General features: G+C 39.9%; 1 protein-coding gene across 2 annotated transcripts in view; it reads left to right on the top strand.

The window, feature by feature from the left end:
* GRIK1 (glutamate ionotropic receptor kainate type subunit 1) overlaps window positions 1–20788 on the top strand; it is a 209240-nt gene that overhangs the window by 146395 nt on the left and 42057 nt on the right. For both annotated transcript variants that reach the window (XM_014575046.4, XM_075910575.2), the window contains exons 8-9: window positions 11652–11759; window positions 20358–20471. In XM_014575046.4, the coding sequence (XP_014430532.3) occupies window positions 11652–11759; window positions 20358–20471 (222 nt within the window). The remainder of the gene's footprint in view (window positions 1–11651; window positions 11760–20357; window positions 20472–20788) is intronic.

Here is a 20788-nt window from a genome sequence, read left to right as displayed (position 1 = left end):
ACTCACTAGTCACTAAACCACATGTGGCTATTTGGCCATTTGAGTGTGACTAGATGGCTTGAACAATGTGGCTATTTGGTCAGTTGAGTGTGGCTAGTTTGCACTATAGTGGCTACTGCTTCAGAACTGGTTGGATACCCTGGGCTCTATAAATATCTACATGGGAAACAAATATTTAATAATTGGCTCTTTAATCTAGCAAACAAGATCTAACATAATCCAATGGTGGGAAGCTGAAGTTAGACACATTCAGACTGGAAATAAGCTGTAAATTTGTGAGTGAGGGTAATTAATCATTGGAACAGCTTCAAGGACTGTGATGATCATCCCTTAATCTTCTGGGCACAGTATTTCAGCAGTTGCAACCTCTCTACTCCTACCTGAGATTCTACTTTTTCTCTCCATCACCGGCATTTTAAATCATAATAGGATGTTTTTCTAAAAGATATGCTTAAGGAATTATTTTGGGAGGAGTTCTCTGGCCCATGCTATAGAGGAGCTCAGAGTAGATCACATCAGTCCCTTCTGACCTAGGAATCTATGACTTGTAAACTGTTGGGAGTAGGAACTGTCTTTTTGTTCTGTGTACATACAGTCCCTATCAAAATGAGGATCCTGAGTAGCTCCCAGTAACTACTACAGTGCAAATAATAAACCATCAACTTCCCCATGGACATAGACAAGCCAAAAAATCCCCGGGCAGCAACTGGACTCTGAACCAAAGTGATGAGATTATACAATGCAGTGATCTTTATCCTCTTAACTGTTGCTTGAATCTGCACTTCAGCAGCATGATGTGATTCACAGCTTTGCTGGCCAGTTGCATAAAATGGATGGTTTTTGCATTCTGGAAATGCTGGCTTTAAGTGTACATGTATATCGTTTGTACCTCCTTTATAAAAATTTATAAGCTTTTTGTTTTATATAGAGAGGAATCCAAGCTCTGCTTAATACAATGGAAGCGAATGATTAGCCTTGCTCTCTACATTGGGGCCTATCCAGGAACCTAATAAGGAACAATAAGAATATTTTCCTCTAACTTTAGGACAGAAGGTACAATAGTGTCTCCCTCTCATTGCCAGTGCCCTGTAAAAGAGGGAAGCCCTGTTCCACAACTGCTGTTGAGCTGTTGATGAGGGGTTAAAAATTCTCCAATTCAGCAGCACAGACAGCTATAGCTATACAATAGAGCAGCAGTGCAGCTCTGAGGCTACGTCTACACTACGAGTTTTCTCAGCAAAAATATGCTAATGAGGGACTAATTTGCATGAGTCGCGATATCTTTTGCATATTTTCTGTCGATCCGTTTTTGCGCTGGGGGTTTTGCACAAAAACAAGCAGTGTGGATGTTTTCTTTTTGCTCAAAAACCCCTTTTTCCACAAGACCAGTATACCCACCAGTCTTGCGGAAAAAGGGGTTTTTGCACAAAAAGAAAACGTCCGCACTGCTTGTTTTTGCGCAACCCCCTCCAGCGCAAAAATGAATCGGCAGAAAAGATGCAAACGAGATCGCAACTCATGCAAATGACTCCCTCGTTAGTATTTTTTTGCTGAGAAAACTTGTAGTGTAGATGTAGTCTGATTGTTTTCCTAACTGCCAATCACATGACATAATTTATATTTTTCTACATGTGCATTAATCAACCCTGATAATTTTCATAACCCCTACAATTTTATTCTGTTTTTTTCCAGTTTAGCATCCCAAGTTTATTAGAGGAGCAACCATGTCTGCCTCTGTATTTGTACTGCAGCTAGTACAGTAATGGTCCTGGTCACATATCTGACTATTGAGTCAAAGCCACAGTAAATGGTCACCCTTCTATTTTGTATAAGCAGGAAGTTCTAATAAAGACAAAGAAGAGGAATAATCCATTGTCCCTCAGATTCTCTTAATGAATTCCTCTTCGTCAAACTTTCTACTAAATTTAAGAAAGACAAAGGGCTAGAGAGAGAGAGAGAGAGAGAGAAGTACAATAAAGAAGAAAAGTGAATAATTATACCCCCGTTAGTGTATTTTTCCTCACATAGTTGGTATAATCAGGCAGCAAAGCCTGACCTTGATAAGTGCCAAAGATCTGCAACATTCAGAACAAGACCCTAATGTAATATCACTGTGATGTAATGTGCATATGTGTGTTCTCACATTTCCTAAAGATGAGTAATGTACTTTGAAACACACAGAGGTAAATTATGTGCTTGCTGAATTTGTGCTAAATGGATTTAATACACACATTAGATCAGCCTTTGAGAGAGAGCCAGCTTGTATTCAAGGTTTTCATTTGGTTAGAGCAATGCAGGGGCAAAATACACTTCTGGATTTCCATCCTTGAAGTTTGGACTACTCAGTGCATCAGGCACAGTGCTGAGGTTTAGGAACTACACATGGAGACTTGTATGTAGCAAATATGAGGTCTTGCAGTGTAAACCAACTTCCTTACTTTTCAAATAGTTCATGAAACAATTATTCCTAGTGAGAAGAAGCAAGTTATGTAGGTCACCAGCAGTAGATTCCTCTCAGCTATGTGCCAACACAGAGAATGCAAAGCAGTGGTGCTGCCTTCTCTCTGCAGCTTCGAGAGAACTCTGAAACCTCTTCCTAGTGGTTAATGCTGGTGCTCCCCTTATCCTATGGCTAATGTGCGAGCCCCTCCTGGCTGGGGTGCTGGAACAATTTTTATAATGGGGGTGCTGAAGGTCATGGAACTAAATTGTGAATCCTGTATATACAGTAATGGGAATCACTTCAAGCCAGGGAGTGCTACAGCACCCCCAGTTCCAGCACATGTGCCTCTTGGCAAGATAGAGTGGGTTGTGGGGTTCTCCTCTAACCCCCCTGCTTCTCTCCCACCACAGGGGGAAAGTACTCCTTCCAATCAAGGTAAAAAGGCCCCCCTTTCTCATATCCAGTTGAAGGCCCAATTTCCGTGCAGCGTTGCATCAGTTTTACTAAAGATGTGATATTAATCAAATATGGTTAAATAGGTGCAAATGGCTGCATGGACACTACTCTTTTGGTTTAAGCTCATCTTGTTCTGGTTTAGTTAAGGTAGATTAAGAACTGGTTTAAGCTGAATTGAAATAAGCCACTCTCAAGAATGTCCATATAGGGATTTTACCTGGATTGGCACCTGCTAAAATAAAATGCTGGACATTAGACATGTCTTAAAACTACACTCAGAGGCAGTGGACTTGCACTTGGACAATCATTTGTTCCAGCCACAGGTTAAAAACAGCCACATTTATAAGAACCATTGACCACTAGTTTAATAAAAGCTAGGCTGGTTGTCATATCCAGATTTTTCATTTTACAATGCACTACTTTCCTTACAAATAGTCCTTCTGATCTCCTTATTATTATTTACATAGTGTAATATCACAATAGAATTCTCCTTTAAATATTTTTAAACTTAGAACAACACACCTGAAGACTCTGCCTTCCATTGCTTTTGAAATGCCAGAACTCCATTAAATAGGATTTCTGCCATTACAGCTGATTCTTAAAAAATGCTGAAAACAAAATCTGAAATGGAAAAAAAATATTTCAAGTAGCTCTCTTCAAACCCTTTCTTAATATAGTCTGACAATGCATCAGCGCTTTGTATTTGGAACACTTTTCACCCAAGGAACTCAAAGAATTTTATGTACAATTAATAAAGTTTCATACCACATCTGTGATGTATGTTGCAGAAAAGGAGGCAAGGAAAAGATAAAGGTGAACTGCAGAGTATTTTAAACTTTTAGCATCCCCCACTCCCAGGCATATGCTATCTCCTTTAAAAAAAAAAATTCTGCTTGCTTTCTTTTAATTTAGAAATTTTAGGAATTATTACTTCTTCCTTTATTTGGTTAGCATCTCAGGGCCTCTAACAGGAGGAGAGTTGAATCTTTATCAAATATGTCCTTTCTTCAAACTGTTCATTGGGCATTATGGAGAAATAGGAGGAAAAGAGGCGCAACAAAACAAAGCAAAATAATTTTAAACAATCCGACTAAAATACCTTCCCTCTGAATAGCTTGGATTTCAGCCCTTGAAGCTTTGATGTCATGATTTCATTGCTTTTCTTATCATTACACAGTCTGACAAGTTGCTAATACTTACATTTCAAATGTAATAAGCAAACAGGAAAAATTCGAGTCTTGAAGATGAGAACTTTTAAGGCTTTTTTAAATTAATTATAAAGATGTTAAAAGGGGGCACAAGACAACTCTTTCTTTGTAGGTATGTTTAAGTGACTTATCATATGCCATAAAAAGAAAAGGAAAAAAAACCCATAGCACTGGCACAACTGAGACTAGAATCCAGGACTAAAATCTTGGTTCCATTGAAGTCAATACAAGTTTTGCCATTTACTTCAATGGAGCCAGCATTCCACTCCAGATCTCCTGACTTTTAATCCTTGCACTAGAGTCTAGCTACTAGACTATGATCGCTTCATTTTCAGCACACACACATATTCTGTGGACTTCATATTCAGTTGGTGCAAATCAATGTAACACCATTATCTTCAGAGGAGAGCTCTTCTAATATATCTATTACACAGAGGCAAATGCTCACTGTCTTCGGGAAAACTGGATTTCAGGATCCACTTTCCTAATGAGGCCTCAACCTCGTCTTCAAATTTTCATCCTTCATTTTGCACAAGCCATATGGAGAGAGCCCACATAGCCAATTTTAGAGGACTGATCCAAAACCAACTGCAGTCAATAGAATGGCTCCACCTAACTTCTATGGCTTTAAGATCCAGCCCTACAATTTAGCATTTCTGTCAAAAGATACTTTTCATATTTCCACACAAGATATAGTTTAGCATCTCTTTAGTCTGCTTATTATATAATAATTCAACTGTCCTGTGACAGATGCAAAATGTCAGCAGACCCAACGCGCAGCTGAGTTTGAGCTTGATGCTGTGCAACATCTCAACGATGCATGGCATAGAGAATGAATTTTCTGTAGTGGGTGCAGCATTTAGACCAAGCAATTCAGCCAATGGCCATATTTAGTGATCTGTTGGGCTGGTTATTTCTAAGAGCTATTTATTTAATATTGTGGAAACTTGGAACTCAAGTACTGTGTCACATTTATATATATACATGTTCTATATATTTCATACATATACATTTGCTCTCCCTCTCCTCCAATGCTTTTCTCACCTAGGGACAAATCATGTAGATTTACAGTCTTTCCCATATGGGTACGGCCCACACAATAGTTGAAATAAAGCCTGAGATTGCAGAGGCAGTGCTTGATTAGATGCCAAATGGAAAACACAGGAATAGGTCCAGGAAAAAGTCATATTACACAGAATACTAAAGAACATGGAAAAATCAATAGAAAAGAAGGACTGTATAGACATCAAGTCTCTCTGTAAAGATCCCACAGTAAATATTCTGGGATAATTTAAGATGTTATAAATAAAGATTGCTTGATTACATTTATATATTGCCATGGCACTTCGAAGAAGCTGAGATTCTGAAATCTTAAAAAAACCCACTGCCAGTGATGTCAGTGTAATTTAGTCTCATAGAACATAACCACAGTTCAAGTCAGCGTTTCTGAGCTAGCAGCAGCCACAGCATGGGCCAGTCCTGTGACTAGATACGCACAATTCAGAGAGGGTTTGCATGGCCCATGCTGGCTTCATTGCTCTGGGACCCAAGCTAGCTGGATTAATGCACCCTGCCCCCAATGACTGGCACCTAGACATAGCCAATAAGGAAGAGAGAGAATGCTACGAGCAGCTAACTGAAATACTTTAACTAAACATATTTTAAATGAATCCAGATAAATACATAATAAAATATAATTTACTTGCCTGCGACACCTAGTAGTGGGGCACACTTATGGCAGGTTGACTTTCTCCCAAGCATTTCCCTTGCTGGTCATTGTAAGTTGCCTTATGTCAACCTAGCTGTGGAAGTGTCTTTCCTTAAATTTGCCTCTCGCCAACATTAATGCCTCTCTAGGCTAAGTTAGTAACCTCACCTTCCTGAGCAGTGTAGAGTCACAGCCCATGTACTTTGGTCAACATGGTATCAGAGTACACACTGTGTTTCTTATTTCAACTGTTATTCGCTTTCAGAGACATCCCATAATGCCCCATGTTTACAATGCAATCGTTACAATTGCTCCTAGGGACAAGATGCCCCGCGAATGCAAGTGAGACTGACATATTTTGGTAGTGTAGACATGGCCTTGCTATTGTTCTGCCCTGTATCACTCTGTCCTTTCAGTGATTCAGCCCTCCAACCAGGTCATGTTTTTCAAGTTTGGGATATAAATAATTAAAATAGGGATTAAAAGAGGGATTCAGGTGTTCCCTTTTAGGTCTGTCCCTGATGGTCCAGACACTTGTTTTTTCAGGGTCTTCCCCCCTCCCAGCTAGGTTCCCCACTGGATGATAGGCATCCATTGTGATCCTTCTTCAGGAGCTGCTAGAGGAGCCCACCCTCTCCCCCCGGCTCTGACCCAGGACCCAATGGTTGGCAACTAACGTGCCAAGTAGCTGCCTCACTGGATCACTTCCTAGCAGTCCTCTCACCTCTCATGTTCTTTCTTTGTAGGCTCGGTAGGTCACTGTAGCCAGGCCTCAGTCAGCAAAAACTCCATCATAGAAACTCATAGGCTATGTCTACACTGCAGGCTTTTGCCGGCAGAGAGTATGCTAATAAACCACTCATTAGCATTTGTCACACTCATTTGCATATTCTCTGTTGATGCTTTTTGTGCAAGAGGCTTTTGCGCAAAAACAAGCAGTGTAGATGGGTCTGTTTTGTGCAAAAAAATCTTTTACATAAGATCCTTATGCCTCAACAAGGTACACTGCTTGTTTTTGCTTTTTGTGCAAGAGGTTTTTGCGCAAAAACAAGCAGTGTACCTTGTTGAGGCATAAGGATCTTATGTAAAAGATTTTTTTGCACAAAACAGACCCATCTACACTGCTTGTTTTTGCGCAAAAACCTCTTGCACAAAAAGCATCAGCAGCAGGGGCAGATGACCATTTTGCAGGTCCCAGGGCAGCATAATTTCGCAGGGCCCCCGTTTGCCATGACACATGCGTGGTGGCGCCACAACACATGCGCGGGGCTTCTTGAAGTGTGGGACCCAAGGCGGCCACCCCGCTCGCCCTGTCCTATATCCGCCCCTGATCAGCAAAGAATATGCAAATGACAGCATGACAAATGCTAATGAGCACTTCATTAGCATACCCTCTGCCGGCAAATGCCTGCAGTATAGACATAACCATAGAGTACAGATCAGCTCTCCTCCACAGTCTTGCTGGCAAGTGAGCAGCTCTGTTCCTCTTTTAAGCTCCCCCTCCAGGAGGTTCAGTGGGGAAAAGCTTCGTGGGCGTAGAACAATTGCTTAACCTCTTCCTCTCCAGAGTGGGGTTTGTGCATCCCATTACACTGTCTGGGAAAAGATTCATATTTTGATGTCAATGATAATGGAGCATGGACTAAACCAGGGGTGTCCAAACTTTTTTCAAAGAGGGCCAGATTTGATGAAGTGAACATGCGTGAGGGCCGACCATTTTGCCTGACATTCTTTGAACCATTAAAATTAAATGCAAATTAACTATTTTATGCAAAGTTTATTGCAAACGGCATACTTTTCATTTCGTCACATGGATGACAAATCTAAACAGGTGTTAAATCACTCTGCCTTTCATATCTGAAGGCCAGATGAAAAAAAAATCCAGGAAGCTGAAATATATGTCAGGAACATTGTAAAGTACATTACATATTATTGGTAATAAAGGTTGTCTATCAACTTTTAAGTTAAAAAAATATGAACAGGAACATAACACCAAGTATACATGTTGTGTCCAAATATATTTATAACTGATTTAGACTAACTGACATTAACTGAGATTTTACAATGCATTCATCTCAATACATATGGATTCGTTGGGGGCCATAAAAGATAGATACTGCCAAATTACCTGTGGGGCTGTATTAAACTGGAACACGGGCCGCAATTGGCCCGTGGGCCGGACTTTGGACATGCCTGGACTAAACACAAGGTTGCCTGGATACCTTTGTAGCACACAGATTAAAATTTAGACAGATTCCTCCTGAAGGTAAATATGTATTCATTCTTCGTGCACTAAAAGTACTGTATGTATTGTACATTATAATTACGTGCACTAGTTATACCTTGCTAAAAACAAGGTTTGAAAATGGAAAATGAAGTTTATCGGAAACACAAGAGAACATTAAACCAATCTCCTGTCCTAAATTTTGAACTCTAAAGTTGTCAACTTTTGAAAATTGATTGCAACTGAAACAATTGGTTTTGTTATTGATCTGCTGATCGGCTTTGTCTGGAACTAAGAGCTAATACTGATTCCTGTTGATGAAATAAAAATATAAAGAAAGTAGAAATAAAGATATTAATGACATGATAAAATATAATTTTAGGATAGTGACATCTGCTTGTGAACCTCTGCTAAATACTGCACTGTCCTACTACTGCCAACAAGACCCCAAATAAAAAGTGTTGTAGGAGATCATTTCCTGACTTTTTTGACCATGGTACTATTGTTGGAATCTCATTGAGTGTAAGATTCAAGCTACAGATACTGCAAATACAAGCTGCTGACTTTGATTAAGCTACAACTCACAGCAACCAAAATCATGTAGAAGATAATATAAATCAGAGTTTTAAATTGTGCCCTAACTTCTACTAGAGTCAAAAGCAAGAATAAGTGCAAAAAGGCTATTTCTTGTGATGAAGTATCTGATTAAGTTCTGGTTGACTTTCATTATACCATGTAACATTTAACATGGAATGACACTAAAAACATTACAATTGCTATAAATCTTGCATATAAAACATGAAATCTTACTGCAATTACATAGTTATGTAAATTCTCACTGTATTGAATGTTCTGCTTCATTTCTGTTAATTACATTTGAGAACTATGTAACTGAGTTTCCATTATTTTCCTGACCATGTGATATCTAGTATGATCCAACATCCTTGAGTTACCTGATTGTTCCCCAGAAGTGACATATAGACTATACTTTCTTGGAACTGGCATTTTTTACTTTAGAGGCCAAATTCTAGTCTCATTCATGTTTATAATGCTAGAAGGAACCATTGTGACAATATAATTTACACAACCTCCTCTATACCACAGGCCATAGAGCTCCCCTGAGCATGCCTTGAAGCCATTGGTAAATTTGACTTCAAAAGGATCAGGATATGAACTTTTTGGAAAGCTTTCTTTAATTTCATAAGGCATGCAGGGCATAAAAAGGTTATTATATGACTTTTTTGAAATATCCCATTTTTATTATACCAGTATATTTGCGGTCAGAAATGGAATTATATACATTCAAAAGCACCTCCATAATTCAGGATCCTAAATCCTCCTTTCAAAAGTGACTTCGGACATGAAGGAGCATAAATCACATTAACTTTCGATGAGATGTAGGCTGCTAAGTCACTTTTGAAAATTGTATTGGTAGTTCTTTTATTAAGACCATAATACATTTAATGGAGGAGTCAGGCATGTGATACAGTGATGATGAATGTGAACAGATAGTGGCAAATCACTGTGTACAAATAAATTGATGTAAAAAATCATCTCAACAAGATCCATTATTTGGGTATGTCTACACTACATGGCTCTGTCGACGATTTAAATAATCAGCGGTCGACATCAAAAGCCTTTGTCGACCGCCCCGTTATGCCTCGTGTGATGAAGTTTACCGGGGCGGTCGACAGAGGCTTTTGATGTCGACCGCCGAGCATCCAGACTACCGCGCTGTGCTGACAAACAGCTGATCGGCACAGCGCAGCAGCCATTTTGATGTAAATGAAGTAGCGATTATTTAAATCGCCGCTTCACTTTGCTATGCCTACAAAGCTCATCTACATGGCTCCGTCGATGGAGCCATGTAGTGTAGACATACCCTAATTGATCATGATCATGTCAGAGGAAGAAATTAAAAAAACCTGGTATTATAAAATAAAATGCATCAACCTTCTCACATACTCATTTTAGTATATAATATCACCCAATCAAAATATGAGCTGCATATTTAGAAAATATGTTTATTTATGGGTGGGATTGTCATACACTCCTGCATGATTTAGGAACACCACTGAATGGGCACTTTCGAAAATCTGACCCTATTTCCATAAAATTTAGAGGCAAGCTCTAGCCTTATCAGATTTGTTTGAGATACACACTGATAGCAAACCTCTGTCAGATTAATTCCTGGAGATTCAGAACAATGTGCAGATTAAAAAAAGAAGTGGTTACAGTACTCTGTAATTTATATTTCTTCATTTTTATTATGCAGCTTTAAAAAAAAAACGCTATCTAAGAAAAATCAAATGAAGAGGAAAAAATGCATAGTAGAAAAGCCCATGATTTAAGAATTATAAGGCTGGTAGATATGTGAATCTATGTCATAATTCATGTCTTTCTTGTACTTTTGAAGAAATTAATCTAATATGCAGGTCTTTAAAAACAAAAAAAATTGTTTTCAGTTTTAAAGCCACCAAATCTTTCTTTCCAGTTGATAAAATTCAGCTGTAGGACCAAAAAATGCAGTCACCAAACCAAATGGGTCTCATTTTAAAAGGTGCATATATTGATTTATATTGGGAAAGAACACAAGATAGAGAAATCTTATACTTCATTAGAGGTTGCTTTAGAACAGAAAATTGACAACCACAATTCAGAATTATTCTTATTGTATGCTGTTATGTACAATAATCCTAGCTGAATATACTGTGATACAACAAATGCCCCCATTTCATTTCTTTCCTGATATTAAAGTTTAAAGGAAATTGTGAAGGTGAAAGTGCCTTTTTTATTTAATTATGTTTAAATGGACCTCTATTCAGAGAGTCTATGCAAACTCCTTCTTCTATTAAATTCAATGGAAGTTGTGCCATGGACATCTATGGAAGCAGAATTGAGGTCATGATTTGAAAAACATTATTTTAAATATAAATACGTGTCTCATTTGTTTTTTTTTTAATCTTCCTCGGTCACCAGTGCAGCTGCACCTCTATTAGTTATGAATGTAGTCCTCCAGATAATGTGCTGACCTAAGTTATTTAGGCTTAGATTTTCAAAAGAGTCTCAGGGCATTAGGACCCTAATCCCTTGGGTCTAGGTTTGATTAACCATAGTCTATCCAACAGTCCAAACAGCAAGTGATGAAAGTCCTTCACAAGTTACCAGGATGAGGTGAAATGTGAGATTCTGTGCACTGGTGGGCTCCTGTAATGGATTTGGCAGGACTGATGTAGGTGTCACTTTAAAAAAGGAAAACCAAAATCAGATTTTTTTGGAAGAACATTCTGGCCATTTTGGATGGCTAGCTGGTTCAGCTAATGAACCCCATGGATTCTGATGAAGATGGGAATGAGGCTTCAGCAACATTTTACAGGTGATCATGGCTGGTGGCCAGACCACCCTGTCCCATGGTAAAAACCATAGGGACTGAGGGCAGTACTCAGGGGTAGGAAAACTCCCCTGGTGATTTTCTCTACATCATTCAGACTGCTTGGGAGGGTACAGCCTGGGAATAGGCAACCAGAGAGGTAATAAGTGTAATATTTTTCATGGCTTTAGAATATTTATTACTAAACATTAAAAGGAAGCACCTTTTTCACTTGTCCCTAGGCACGGTGGGATGGTTTGACTGGGCGCATTACCTTCAACAAAACAGATGGCTTAAGAAAGGATTTTGATTTGGACATTATTAGTCTCAAGGAGGAAGGAACAGAAAAGGTAAGTAACTGTGCTCAAACTGTGAGCCATGTGGTACAATGGGTGAGACTGTACTTGTTTAAAGGTGGACCTCATGCACCATGAAAACCTACTTTAACAGGGATATCTTGACTCACATTTCTTGAAAAAAGCTCACTCTACTTTTAACATTGCTTGGGTTAAAGTTGAAACACAGATTGGGAGAGAGCAAAGGAGCAAGAGGGGGCAAGGAAGAGGCCCTGCAGAAGATTAAAGCCTGAAGCAGGCTTTCTAAATGAGCCAGGTGGAGACATCTGGCAGCTGATTCCCTACAAGAGAGTTAAGCAGTTCTTAGGGAGAAGAAGAAGACTGACTCTGAGAAGCTGCTGAGCAGTCAGCTTTGGGAAGAGCAGCTACAAAAGGAACCCAGAGTGGTTTGCCCTTATAAGAACTGACAAGAGACTTTGCAAAGGAACCACTCCCTCCCCCATGTCCCCCCAACCCAAGCTCTGAGGTCAGAGTCATGCTCTGAGACTGAATGTTAGGACCCTGAGTGGCTAGGGAATTTCTTTTTTAAGTGCTATAAAAGAAATATTGCAATTAATAATAAAGCAGCAAAAGATAAGGAAGAAGTGAATCATTAGTTCGAGGAAGTCTTAATAGCAACTCCCCCTGGCAGTGCATGGAGATGGCCCATCTGGCAAAACAGAAATGGAATTGATATTTCCACATTGCTCATGCAAGGTTCATCGAGTGCTCCCATGAGAGTATTCTGCTAAGGCTTTCCTAGGGCCCACTCTACCCAAAATGACTAACTCCCTTCAAAACCTTCCTGAGTGGGTGGCCACCACTGGCTATGAGAGGAGGTCCTGGGTCACGCAGCTTGCCCCTTACCTAATCGGATGGGCCTGGGTTGCTTACAGGGCCTTATGGGCAGAAGGAGACCAAGCTTACTACACTCTAAAGAATGCCATATTGGATTGATTTGGATTCTCACCTGGGTCTATCAGAGGAAGTTTCAAGAGGAAACATTTTCAAAAGGAGGCAGCCCATGGGCCATCGCCCAATAGCTCTGAGATTTTATCTCTTGCTGGCTAACTCCAGAAACCATGGGTGAGATGACAGATAGCATTGGTTTGGAACAGTACTTAAAAAATCTTCCATTAGCAATAAAAGTCTGGGTACATTGGTTCCACCCAGCAACACTGCAGACGCCATGGAGATTACAGAACGATTTGTGGGAGCACTGCTCCTTCCTGCTTCCCCACAGTAAGTCAAGAGTCACTGGAGCTCCACTGGTTTTCAGCACCCCTGGAACATAAGGGGCCCACACCACTTGCTCCACCCCTGAAATAGTCATGCTACCGAGGAAAAATGAAATTAGTTGTAGTCTACTCTGTTGAGATTAAACAGTGTTCTTTTGGATAAGCTTCTGAACGTGGTGTTACATTCAAGCAAAGGTCAAGTAAAATCTCATTCCATCAGGATAGGCTTGAGAGTCTTGTAAATTGCAAAGCCACTACAGAAATAATCTGTGTTAAAAGGTCTTGTCTCCCTTATCTTCTCTCCCTTATATTACAGTTTACTAATTGTTCTGTGGATGCAAGTTGGACACCTATCCAGAGCTTCTTTTTGTTAAATAAAACAAAAATAAAGAATCCACATTTGTAGGCTTCAGACTCGGAAGACAATAAAGAACCTAGCTCTCTTTCCCTTTTGAATACACACGAATAAGAAAAAGATGCCTAATCCTGAAGATTATAGACTGGAGCCTAACTGGAATAAAAGCTACTGCTGTTACCTCCAGCATTATATTGTCAGCTAGATATAATTACTAGAGGCAAAACTGAAGGATGAAGAAATCTCTGAATTTACTGGAACCAGCACAGTTCTGCTGTGTAGAGTAGAGGGTAGGAAACAAAATACCCACTTAGAGGCTCATGCACCCTGTGCACCCAAGGAGCTGTGTTCAATGGGTTCCCTGTGCGCTAGCTAGAGAGACAAGGGCTCATGATGGGAGGGAAAGGAGTGGGGTGTGGGAGGTATAAATTAAGAAAAAGAGTTTTTGACTTGCAGAGTCAGTGCTTAGCACCAAGTAACAACAAGCTTATTTCTCCTCCTACTTAAAGTATGTGGCTCAGGGGATTTCCATTTTGATTCTGAATAATCATCTATAAGTTAACTAAAAGCTGAAATGTAATGACCTGTACTAGCACCCAGCTCTCCAGACTGGTTTCCCTTTTCATCTTTAATAAAGCACTCTGTTTATTTTTCTCTTTACCAAGGCTGCTGGCGAAGTTTCTAAACATTTATATAAAGTGTGGAAGAAGGTTTGTACACTGAGAAGTGATGCAAGAAACCTTCAGGTTGGGTCTTATAACTCATCCTTTGGGTTTTGCAAATGGATCTCAGATTGCAGTTTAAGACAATATTCCACCTTAGGGTGTGCTTTGTTGAGATAGAATGAATTCCCTTCTTAATCAAGATACACACTCTAGTACTTTCAAATTGTAAAGAAACCTTAGCCGAATTACATTTTTTCCTAATAATATTTTTTTTAATTCTTAAGGGTTGCCCCTCTTCCTCCTCTGAATGAAGGCTAGGGGCTATAAGAAAAGCAGACACCTTCACAGCTGATCTCCTACCTTACACATTAAAGAGTCACCAAAATTAGGGTTTCAAATAATGGTGCCTGTCACAGTTTTAATGGTGGGTACTGTGCTAAATGTATGACTTATTGACACCTCCACAAAGTGTGTGCAACAAATGACCTTTCTAGTGTCAACTTAAGGTTCAATCACTACATTAGCTCCTAGCATAAAATAGTCCGTATGATTAATACACAATTCAGACATTCAAGAACACATGCAAACCGGAAGCAGGTTTCATTATAAACTGTCCAATTCATTCCAGGAATCTCATATTTCTTTTTAACATATGGGGCATGTCTAAAAAGCAGAGCTAAAGCCGAAAAAAGCTATGCAACTTGAGCTATGTCAATTTCATAACTTAAGTTGAAATAGCTTATTTCAGCTTTTGGCACTGTCTACACAGCAGGAATTCCAAGAAAGAGCACTCTTCCTCAGACTTCCCTTACTCCTTGAAAAATGAGGGTTACAGGAATCAGAGTAAGAAGTCCTCTGGCTTGACATTATTTTGACGTGTCAAAATACTGCTTGTGTATAGACACAGACTACGTTATTTTGGAATAACGTTAGTTATTCCAAAATAAAGCTTCTGTGTAGACAGACCCATGGGGGATACTTGGCCCAACAGAAAAGGCACCAAATTGGGAGTCAGAAGAACCACATTTTATTCTCAGGTCTGCTGTGGATTCAATTATCCATAGGCAAGTCACTTACAAGGCATGATTCTCAGAAATGCTGAGCACCAATAGCTCCAACTGAAGTCATGGCCATGGCAGATGCTCAGTACCTCTGATAATAAGGCCCTTAGACTTCTGTGAGTCTCTAGTTTTCCACTAATATACAATGGAAATAATTTTTTACCCACCTTTACAAACTGTTTGGGATTTACAGATTCAAAATGCTGGGTAAATTAATAAATATTATATTTTGCATACATCTTTAAGAATGTTAAACTTTTTTCCCATTTAAAAATATTTTCTTTTGGCACTCTACCGTAGAGTAGCTTATAGTGTCCTATGGGTCTGTTTTTCTAATCTAATAAAACACATACTTAATAGCCTTTTTAATCTTCAGTGAATCAGGCTAAGGCACAACAGATTCCATTTTCCTCATTACTAGTGGATAGATCATCCTACCTGACATACAGAAGCTTATTGAACCAATCTGGCTTTTGACTCTAGGCATTTCATGTTGCATTGAATTAATTTAAACCAAATTACAATTGGTTCAGAACACAGACTCATTGAGAAGGGCATATTATATGTCTTGAATTTGTCACTAAACTGCAATAAACCCCTCCAAATTCATCATAGTGATGTAATACCTTGGCCTCATTCATCCTATCCCTTTCTGACCTTTTTCATTGTTAATACATCAAGACTGAACTACAGTGTCATTCCTTTAACTCTAACATACAATGGCCATCCTGATGTACTCTGTATACACTATGACTTTGCTGTTTCATGTTCTATATGACTGTTTTGTTCTTCCTCATTGCCAACTATTTAAAGCACACCAGTGTGTCAGGAAGTCAGCAACGCTGAGTATAATAGCTTTTGATTAATGTGCACTGCCCCAAAACAAATTAAAAGAAACTAGTCATTTATCATGGTCCCATATTAACTAAATATAAGGAATACCGTGTGTGCGTGTGTACATACTTTTCAGATCAATAATGCCAAATTGATTTCCTTCTGGAAGCAAAAGAAGCTTGAAAGAGAGGTGTGTGTGTGTGTGTGTGTGTGTGTGTGTGTGTGTGTGGGAGAGGAATAATGAACAAAGTTATCCCATTTAAAAATGTCATAGGAGGAGAAATGGTTAGCTAAAGAAATTAACAATGGGATCCAGGAGTTTTCAGCGACAGAGAGTTTGAATTATATAATTTTTATTGGAATATTTATAGAATAGCAATCCCCAAAGCCCCAATCAGGAGCATTTCCCCATTGTGTTGGATTTTGGACAAAGATACCTCCTGCCTCAGTGAATTCTACTTGGGTAAGCAGTGACTGGTCATCTGACAGTTGGTGGAGGCAAGTCAGCAGTTTCACTTTGTGTCTGATTTGGCAGACTTGTTGGCACCGAAAGCTGAGCACTCCAGGGTACGGTTGAAATGCATTGGTAGATCAGTGTGATGAAGCCCACTATTCCGAGGATGGAGTACGTCAGTCCTCCAAACCATCAATATGTTACCTTTCACACATTTTCAATTTAAAATATATGTATACTAAATGGACTTTCAGCTGGCACTGTCTCTTTAAATCCAAGGGAAATGGGTTAACTCTTTTATCCTAAGATGGTAGGTGATACACGGCGGCTCACTATAAGTCGCCCTGGTATGCATCCATTCCATGCTAAAGTCATTGAGACTTGTAGGAACTGATGCGTTATAAGTCCTCCCATTCCCCGCTCTTAAGTCGCACACAAACCCCCCTCCCCGCCCCCAAACCCACAATTTGCACAAATGGAAGTCAGCTGCGGGAAAACAATTCCTTTTAGTTGTTTTGCTGTAAGTCCAAGCTTTTTGGAATTCATCTTGGACTTATACAAGGATGATCTATACTTGTGATGGCATTGTAGGCCGCTTTAACAGACCAGTGTATGGATCATTAAATGGGTTTTGATCAGTTAAATTGGCGGTTTAACCCACACAACATATACCATTTTCATATAGATTTTGCTCCCCCGAGTGGAGGGTGCAATTTCATTAGTTCAGGTTAAGATGAAAATCTTTCTATGCAATTAAAGTAAAACCTGTGGTGAGCTTTACCAAAATGTATTACTTCTCAGTAACAGATATTTTGATTCTGTATTTTTGGTTGTTGGACAATTAGCTTGGCAAGATTCTTTTTCTAACCTTCAAAAGCCTGGAATGTTGATACAGGGAATCTGCTTGCTTCGTGCATTTTTTTGCATTAATTTGGTCGAAGGCCTATCATACTTCATTCATCAAGTTTTCTAATAGCATGGAAAGATACTGAATTCTCTCTAAACATCTTCTGTGTGTGTCATTTCAGCCTGGGTGTCTAACAATAGATAGATAATGAAAGCTCCATTTTCTGATTGCTGTACTCAGACGTCACTTCAGGGCCCAATCCTGTAAATGCTCATTGCTAGGACCCTACCATATTCATGGCCATGAAAAATGATCACGGACCATGAACTCTCGTCTCCCTCATGACATTTGGTGTTTTGTGTGCTTTTATCCTATACAATTCAGATTTCACATGGGAGACCAGAGTTTCTCAAATTGGGGTATATGACTGAAAAGGAATTTTGGCAGGGGGAGGGGAGGGTGGAGGGTCACAAGATTATTTTAGGAGGTTGGCAATATTGCCACCTTTACCTCTGTGCTGGCCAAATGGAGAGCAGCAGCTGCTTGTCGGGAGCCCAGCTCTGAAGGCAGTGCCAACCATCAGCTACAGTGCAGAATTAAGTGTAGCAATACTGCTACTTGTCCCCCCCAGCTCCTTTTTTGGATCAAGACCCCTACAATTACAACACTGAAATTTCTGATTTAAATAGCTAAAATTATTACATTTATTATTTTAAAAATCCTATGCCCATGAAATTGACCAAAATGACTACTCATATGCCCTCAATTTTAGGGCAATAGGCCCTGATCCAAAAACCCTATATTTAGGCACCTAAGTCTTTGCTTTAGACTCCATTACTACCCACAGAACTGCTCAGTTTCCACCTAACCCTGTAGGTGCCTAGACCTATTTAGCACCCTACATTTCTGCTGTAAATATTCCCTAGGTGCCTATGTATCTGGCCTCTAGGCATGCACACTGCAGCCTCACTATAGGCATCTAGGCACCAATTCTTCACCAAAGCTCCACTGCAATCCACAGACTGGAGGAAGAGAAGTAGAGGAATACCTACCTTGCTTGTGTGGCCTGATCTGGTGTGGGGGGAAGGGATGTTAAAGTGGAGACAGACACTCCTCCCCGCCCCCCCAGCCAGAATCTAGTGGCTAAGTCATCAGAGAGGTGGCAGATCCCTGTTAAATCCCTTCTACATCCCAGGGGGTACCTAACCATTGGACAAAGTCTACAAGCGAGCAGCTCTCCATCACACACCGCCCCAGCTGCTTTGTGTGGAGACAGACAGGTGCCTAATTCCATCTCACAAGGAACAATTTTGACTTCTAAGCCACTAGATTCCAGAAGAAGGTTCCAGACACACCTCTTCCCGCACCTCTTGTCTATACCCACCATGGGCTAGCAGGGAGCTGCCGAGCATGATGGCGTTTGCAGATGGCCCTATAAGGCACCTCTCTCCCCCATTCATTGCATAAGAAGCGTAGCTACCTGACTCAGGCTTTGTGGATTGCAGTGCTGTTCCTGTGATTTTTCTAGGCACCTAACAGTTGGGCATTGTGACTGTCGAGATTGGAACAGTTACATCCCTTTGTGGATCAGGCCCATACAGAACAGTGGTTTTCACATTTGGCCTGATTCTTCAACATATCAGTTATGTGACTCGGTGCTAAGTGACTTCAGTAGGATTGAAGAGCGCCAGGCTGCCAACAGTGGGGGTGAGGGGCAGGGGTAGTTACCCCAGGGCCCAACAATTCAAAGGTGCCCCGGGCTCCCAGCTGCTTCTGCTGAAGCAGTGACACTGGCAGCGGCAGCTGGAGCCCTGGAACCTTTAAATCACCACCACACAGCATGATGCAGGCAGCTCTGAGGGCTGGCTGGGGTGTAACATAGCCCCTTCTGCCTGAGGCCTCAATCCTTCCATGAGTGCAGAGTCCCCTCCTCTCCCTCCCATGCTCAGGAGTCTGGCAGTTCTGAAGAGCACTCAGAATATTGCAGAGCTGGGCACTTAGGCATCTACTCAGCAAAGTACTTGAGCACATGTCTATACTTTGGGCACATGTATAGCCCTTTGAAGTGAATGAACTACTCGTGTTTAGCTAGACATGTGCTTACATACTTTGCTATTCTGGGGTCTTGTGCAAAGCTAGCTCAGTAACATTTTTAATTATACCTATTGAAAGTCAGAATATTTCTCAGGAGGAAAAAATTCTACATACAAACATGTGGGATCACTTATTATAGCCAAGTTTCCAAAACTATACAACTTTTAAAAGACAGACATTAACTAGTCACAAAAGAATTTGGAAGTTAGACCTTGAGATTATTAAAAGTTTGAATATCTGTGAAGCTGATATTTGTTTGAATAAATTCATTTTTCACCAACATAAAAATACTGATCAAAATCTATTTACATCAGTGAAAGCTTTCCCCTTGGCCACACTGGGCTCTGGATCAGGCCCTAAGTACTAGTGTTACTTCCTATTGTGGGGATTGGAATCTAAAACTCCATTGTTCTTTAGTCTTTTGCATTTACCAACAAACATTGATTGAGGGTGAAATGCCATCACCTTGATAGTTCTCTCATATCAGTAGTCAAGAAGTGACAGGAATCGTCGTCTATGCCTTCAGCGGGGGTTCAGAGTAGAAGTAAAGGCCAGCACATTCAGTCAATCTATTTCAGCACATTTATTCAAGCTTTTAATCTGTTGTATTGGAAAAGAAAGGTCTTGCCACATGTTTCAACTTTACCATTTACAAAAAACAAAACAAAACACCAACACCACATCATGAAAATAGACATTTGACAAAGTCAACATGTTCCACTTTGGCAACGTGTGGTAAATTGGCAACATGTGGCAATTGGCAAATTAACGTATTTTATACTCTTATGGTTAATTCATTTCAACCTGCTTTTGAAAAAACAGTGTGTTCCTAATGAATTTAAAATGGGACAATGGGATGTTGTACCCTTATTTAGAATTACAACCAGTTTTTTCCCCTGAAACATTTCATACTGCTGGTGTTTTAGTCTCTCACTGTGATGTATGGTATCAATGTTCTCTTTTTAGACTACAAACAATAATGCACATTTATGGAAAATTACACATAGTTTCATTGAATGCAATCCCAGAGGTTTAGCAGCCATTTATCTACTTTGTTTGGTACAGATTGGGGTTTGGAACTCAAACAGTGGCCTTAATATGACTGACAGCAATAAAGACAGATCTACCAATATCACTGATTCACTGGCTAACCGAACACTCATAGTCACTACCATTTTGGTAAGTCCTGCTGCACGGTGTCAATATTATTAACCATAGTGTAGAATAGACCATACATTGCTTGCATTGTTTTACATATTTATATGATGACCTCCTTTTTAGCCTAAACTCTGCACTTCATCTTTTGTGGTTCCCTGTACCAATGTACAGTTTGACAAATCATATTTCTAGCCCAGCATATTATTCACATATAGACACAAAATCCAACTGCCCACTGTTCATCTATATACAAGAGTAATCACATTTTCAAATTAGGTTCAGTTTATCTCTGTATTTTGAAGAAACAATCTGTATTTCTTTCAACCAAGAAAATGTCT

This window comes from Pelodiscus sinensis, chromosome 1 (genome assembly GCF_052426305.1).
Source record: "Pelodiscus sinensis isolate ZL-2025 chromosome 1, ASM5242630v1, whole genome shotgun sequence".
NCBI lineage: Eukaryota > Metazoa > Chordata > Testudines > Trionychidae > Pelodiscus > Pelodiscus sinensis.
The sequence above is the reverse complement of the archived record's forward strand: the minus strand, read 5'-3'. Positions and strand labels throughout refer to the sequence as shown.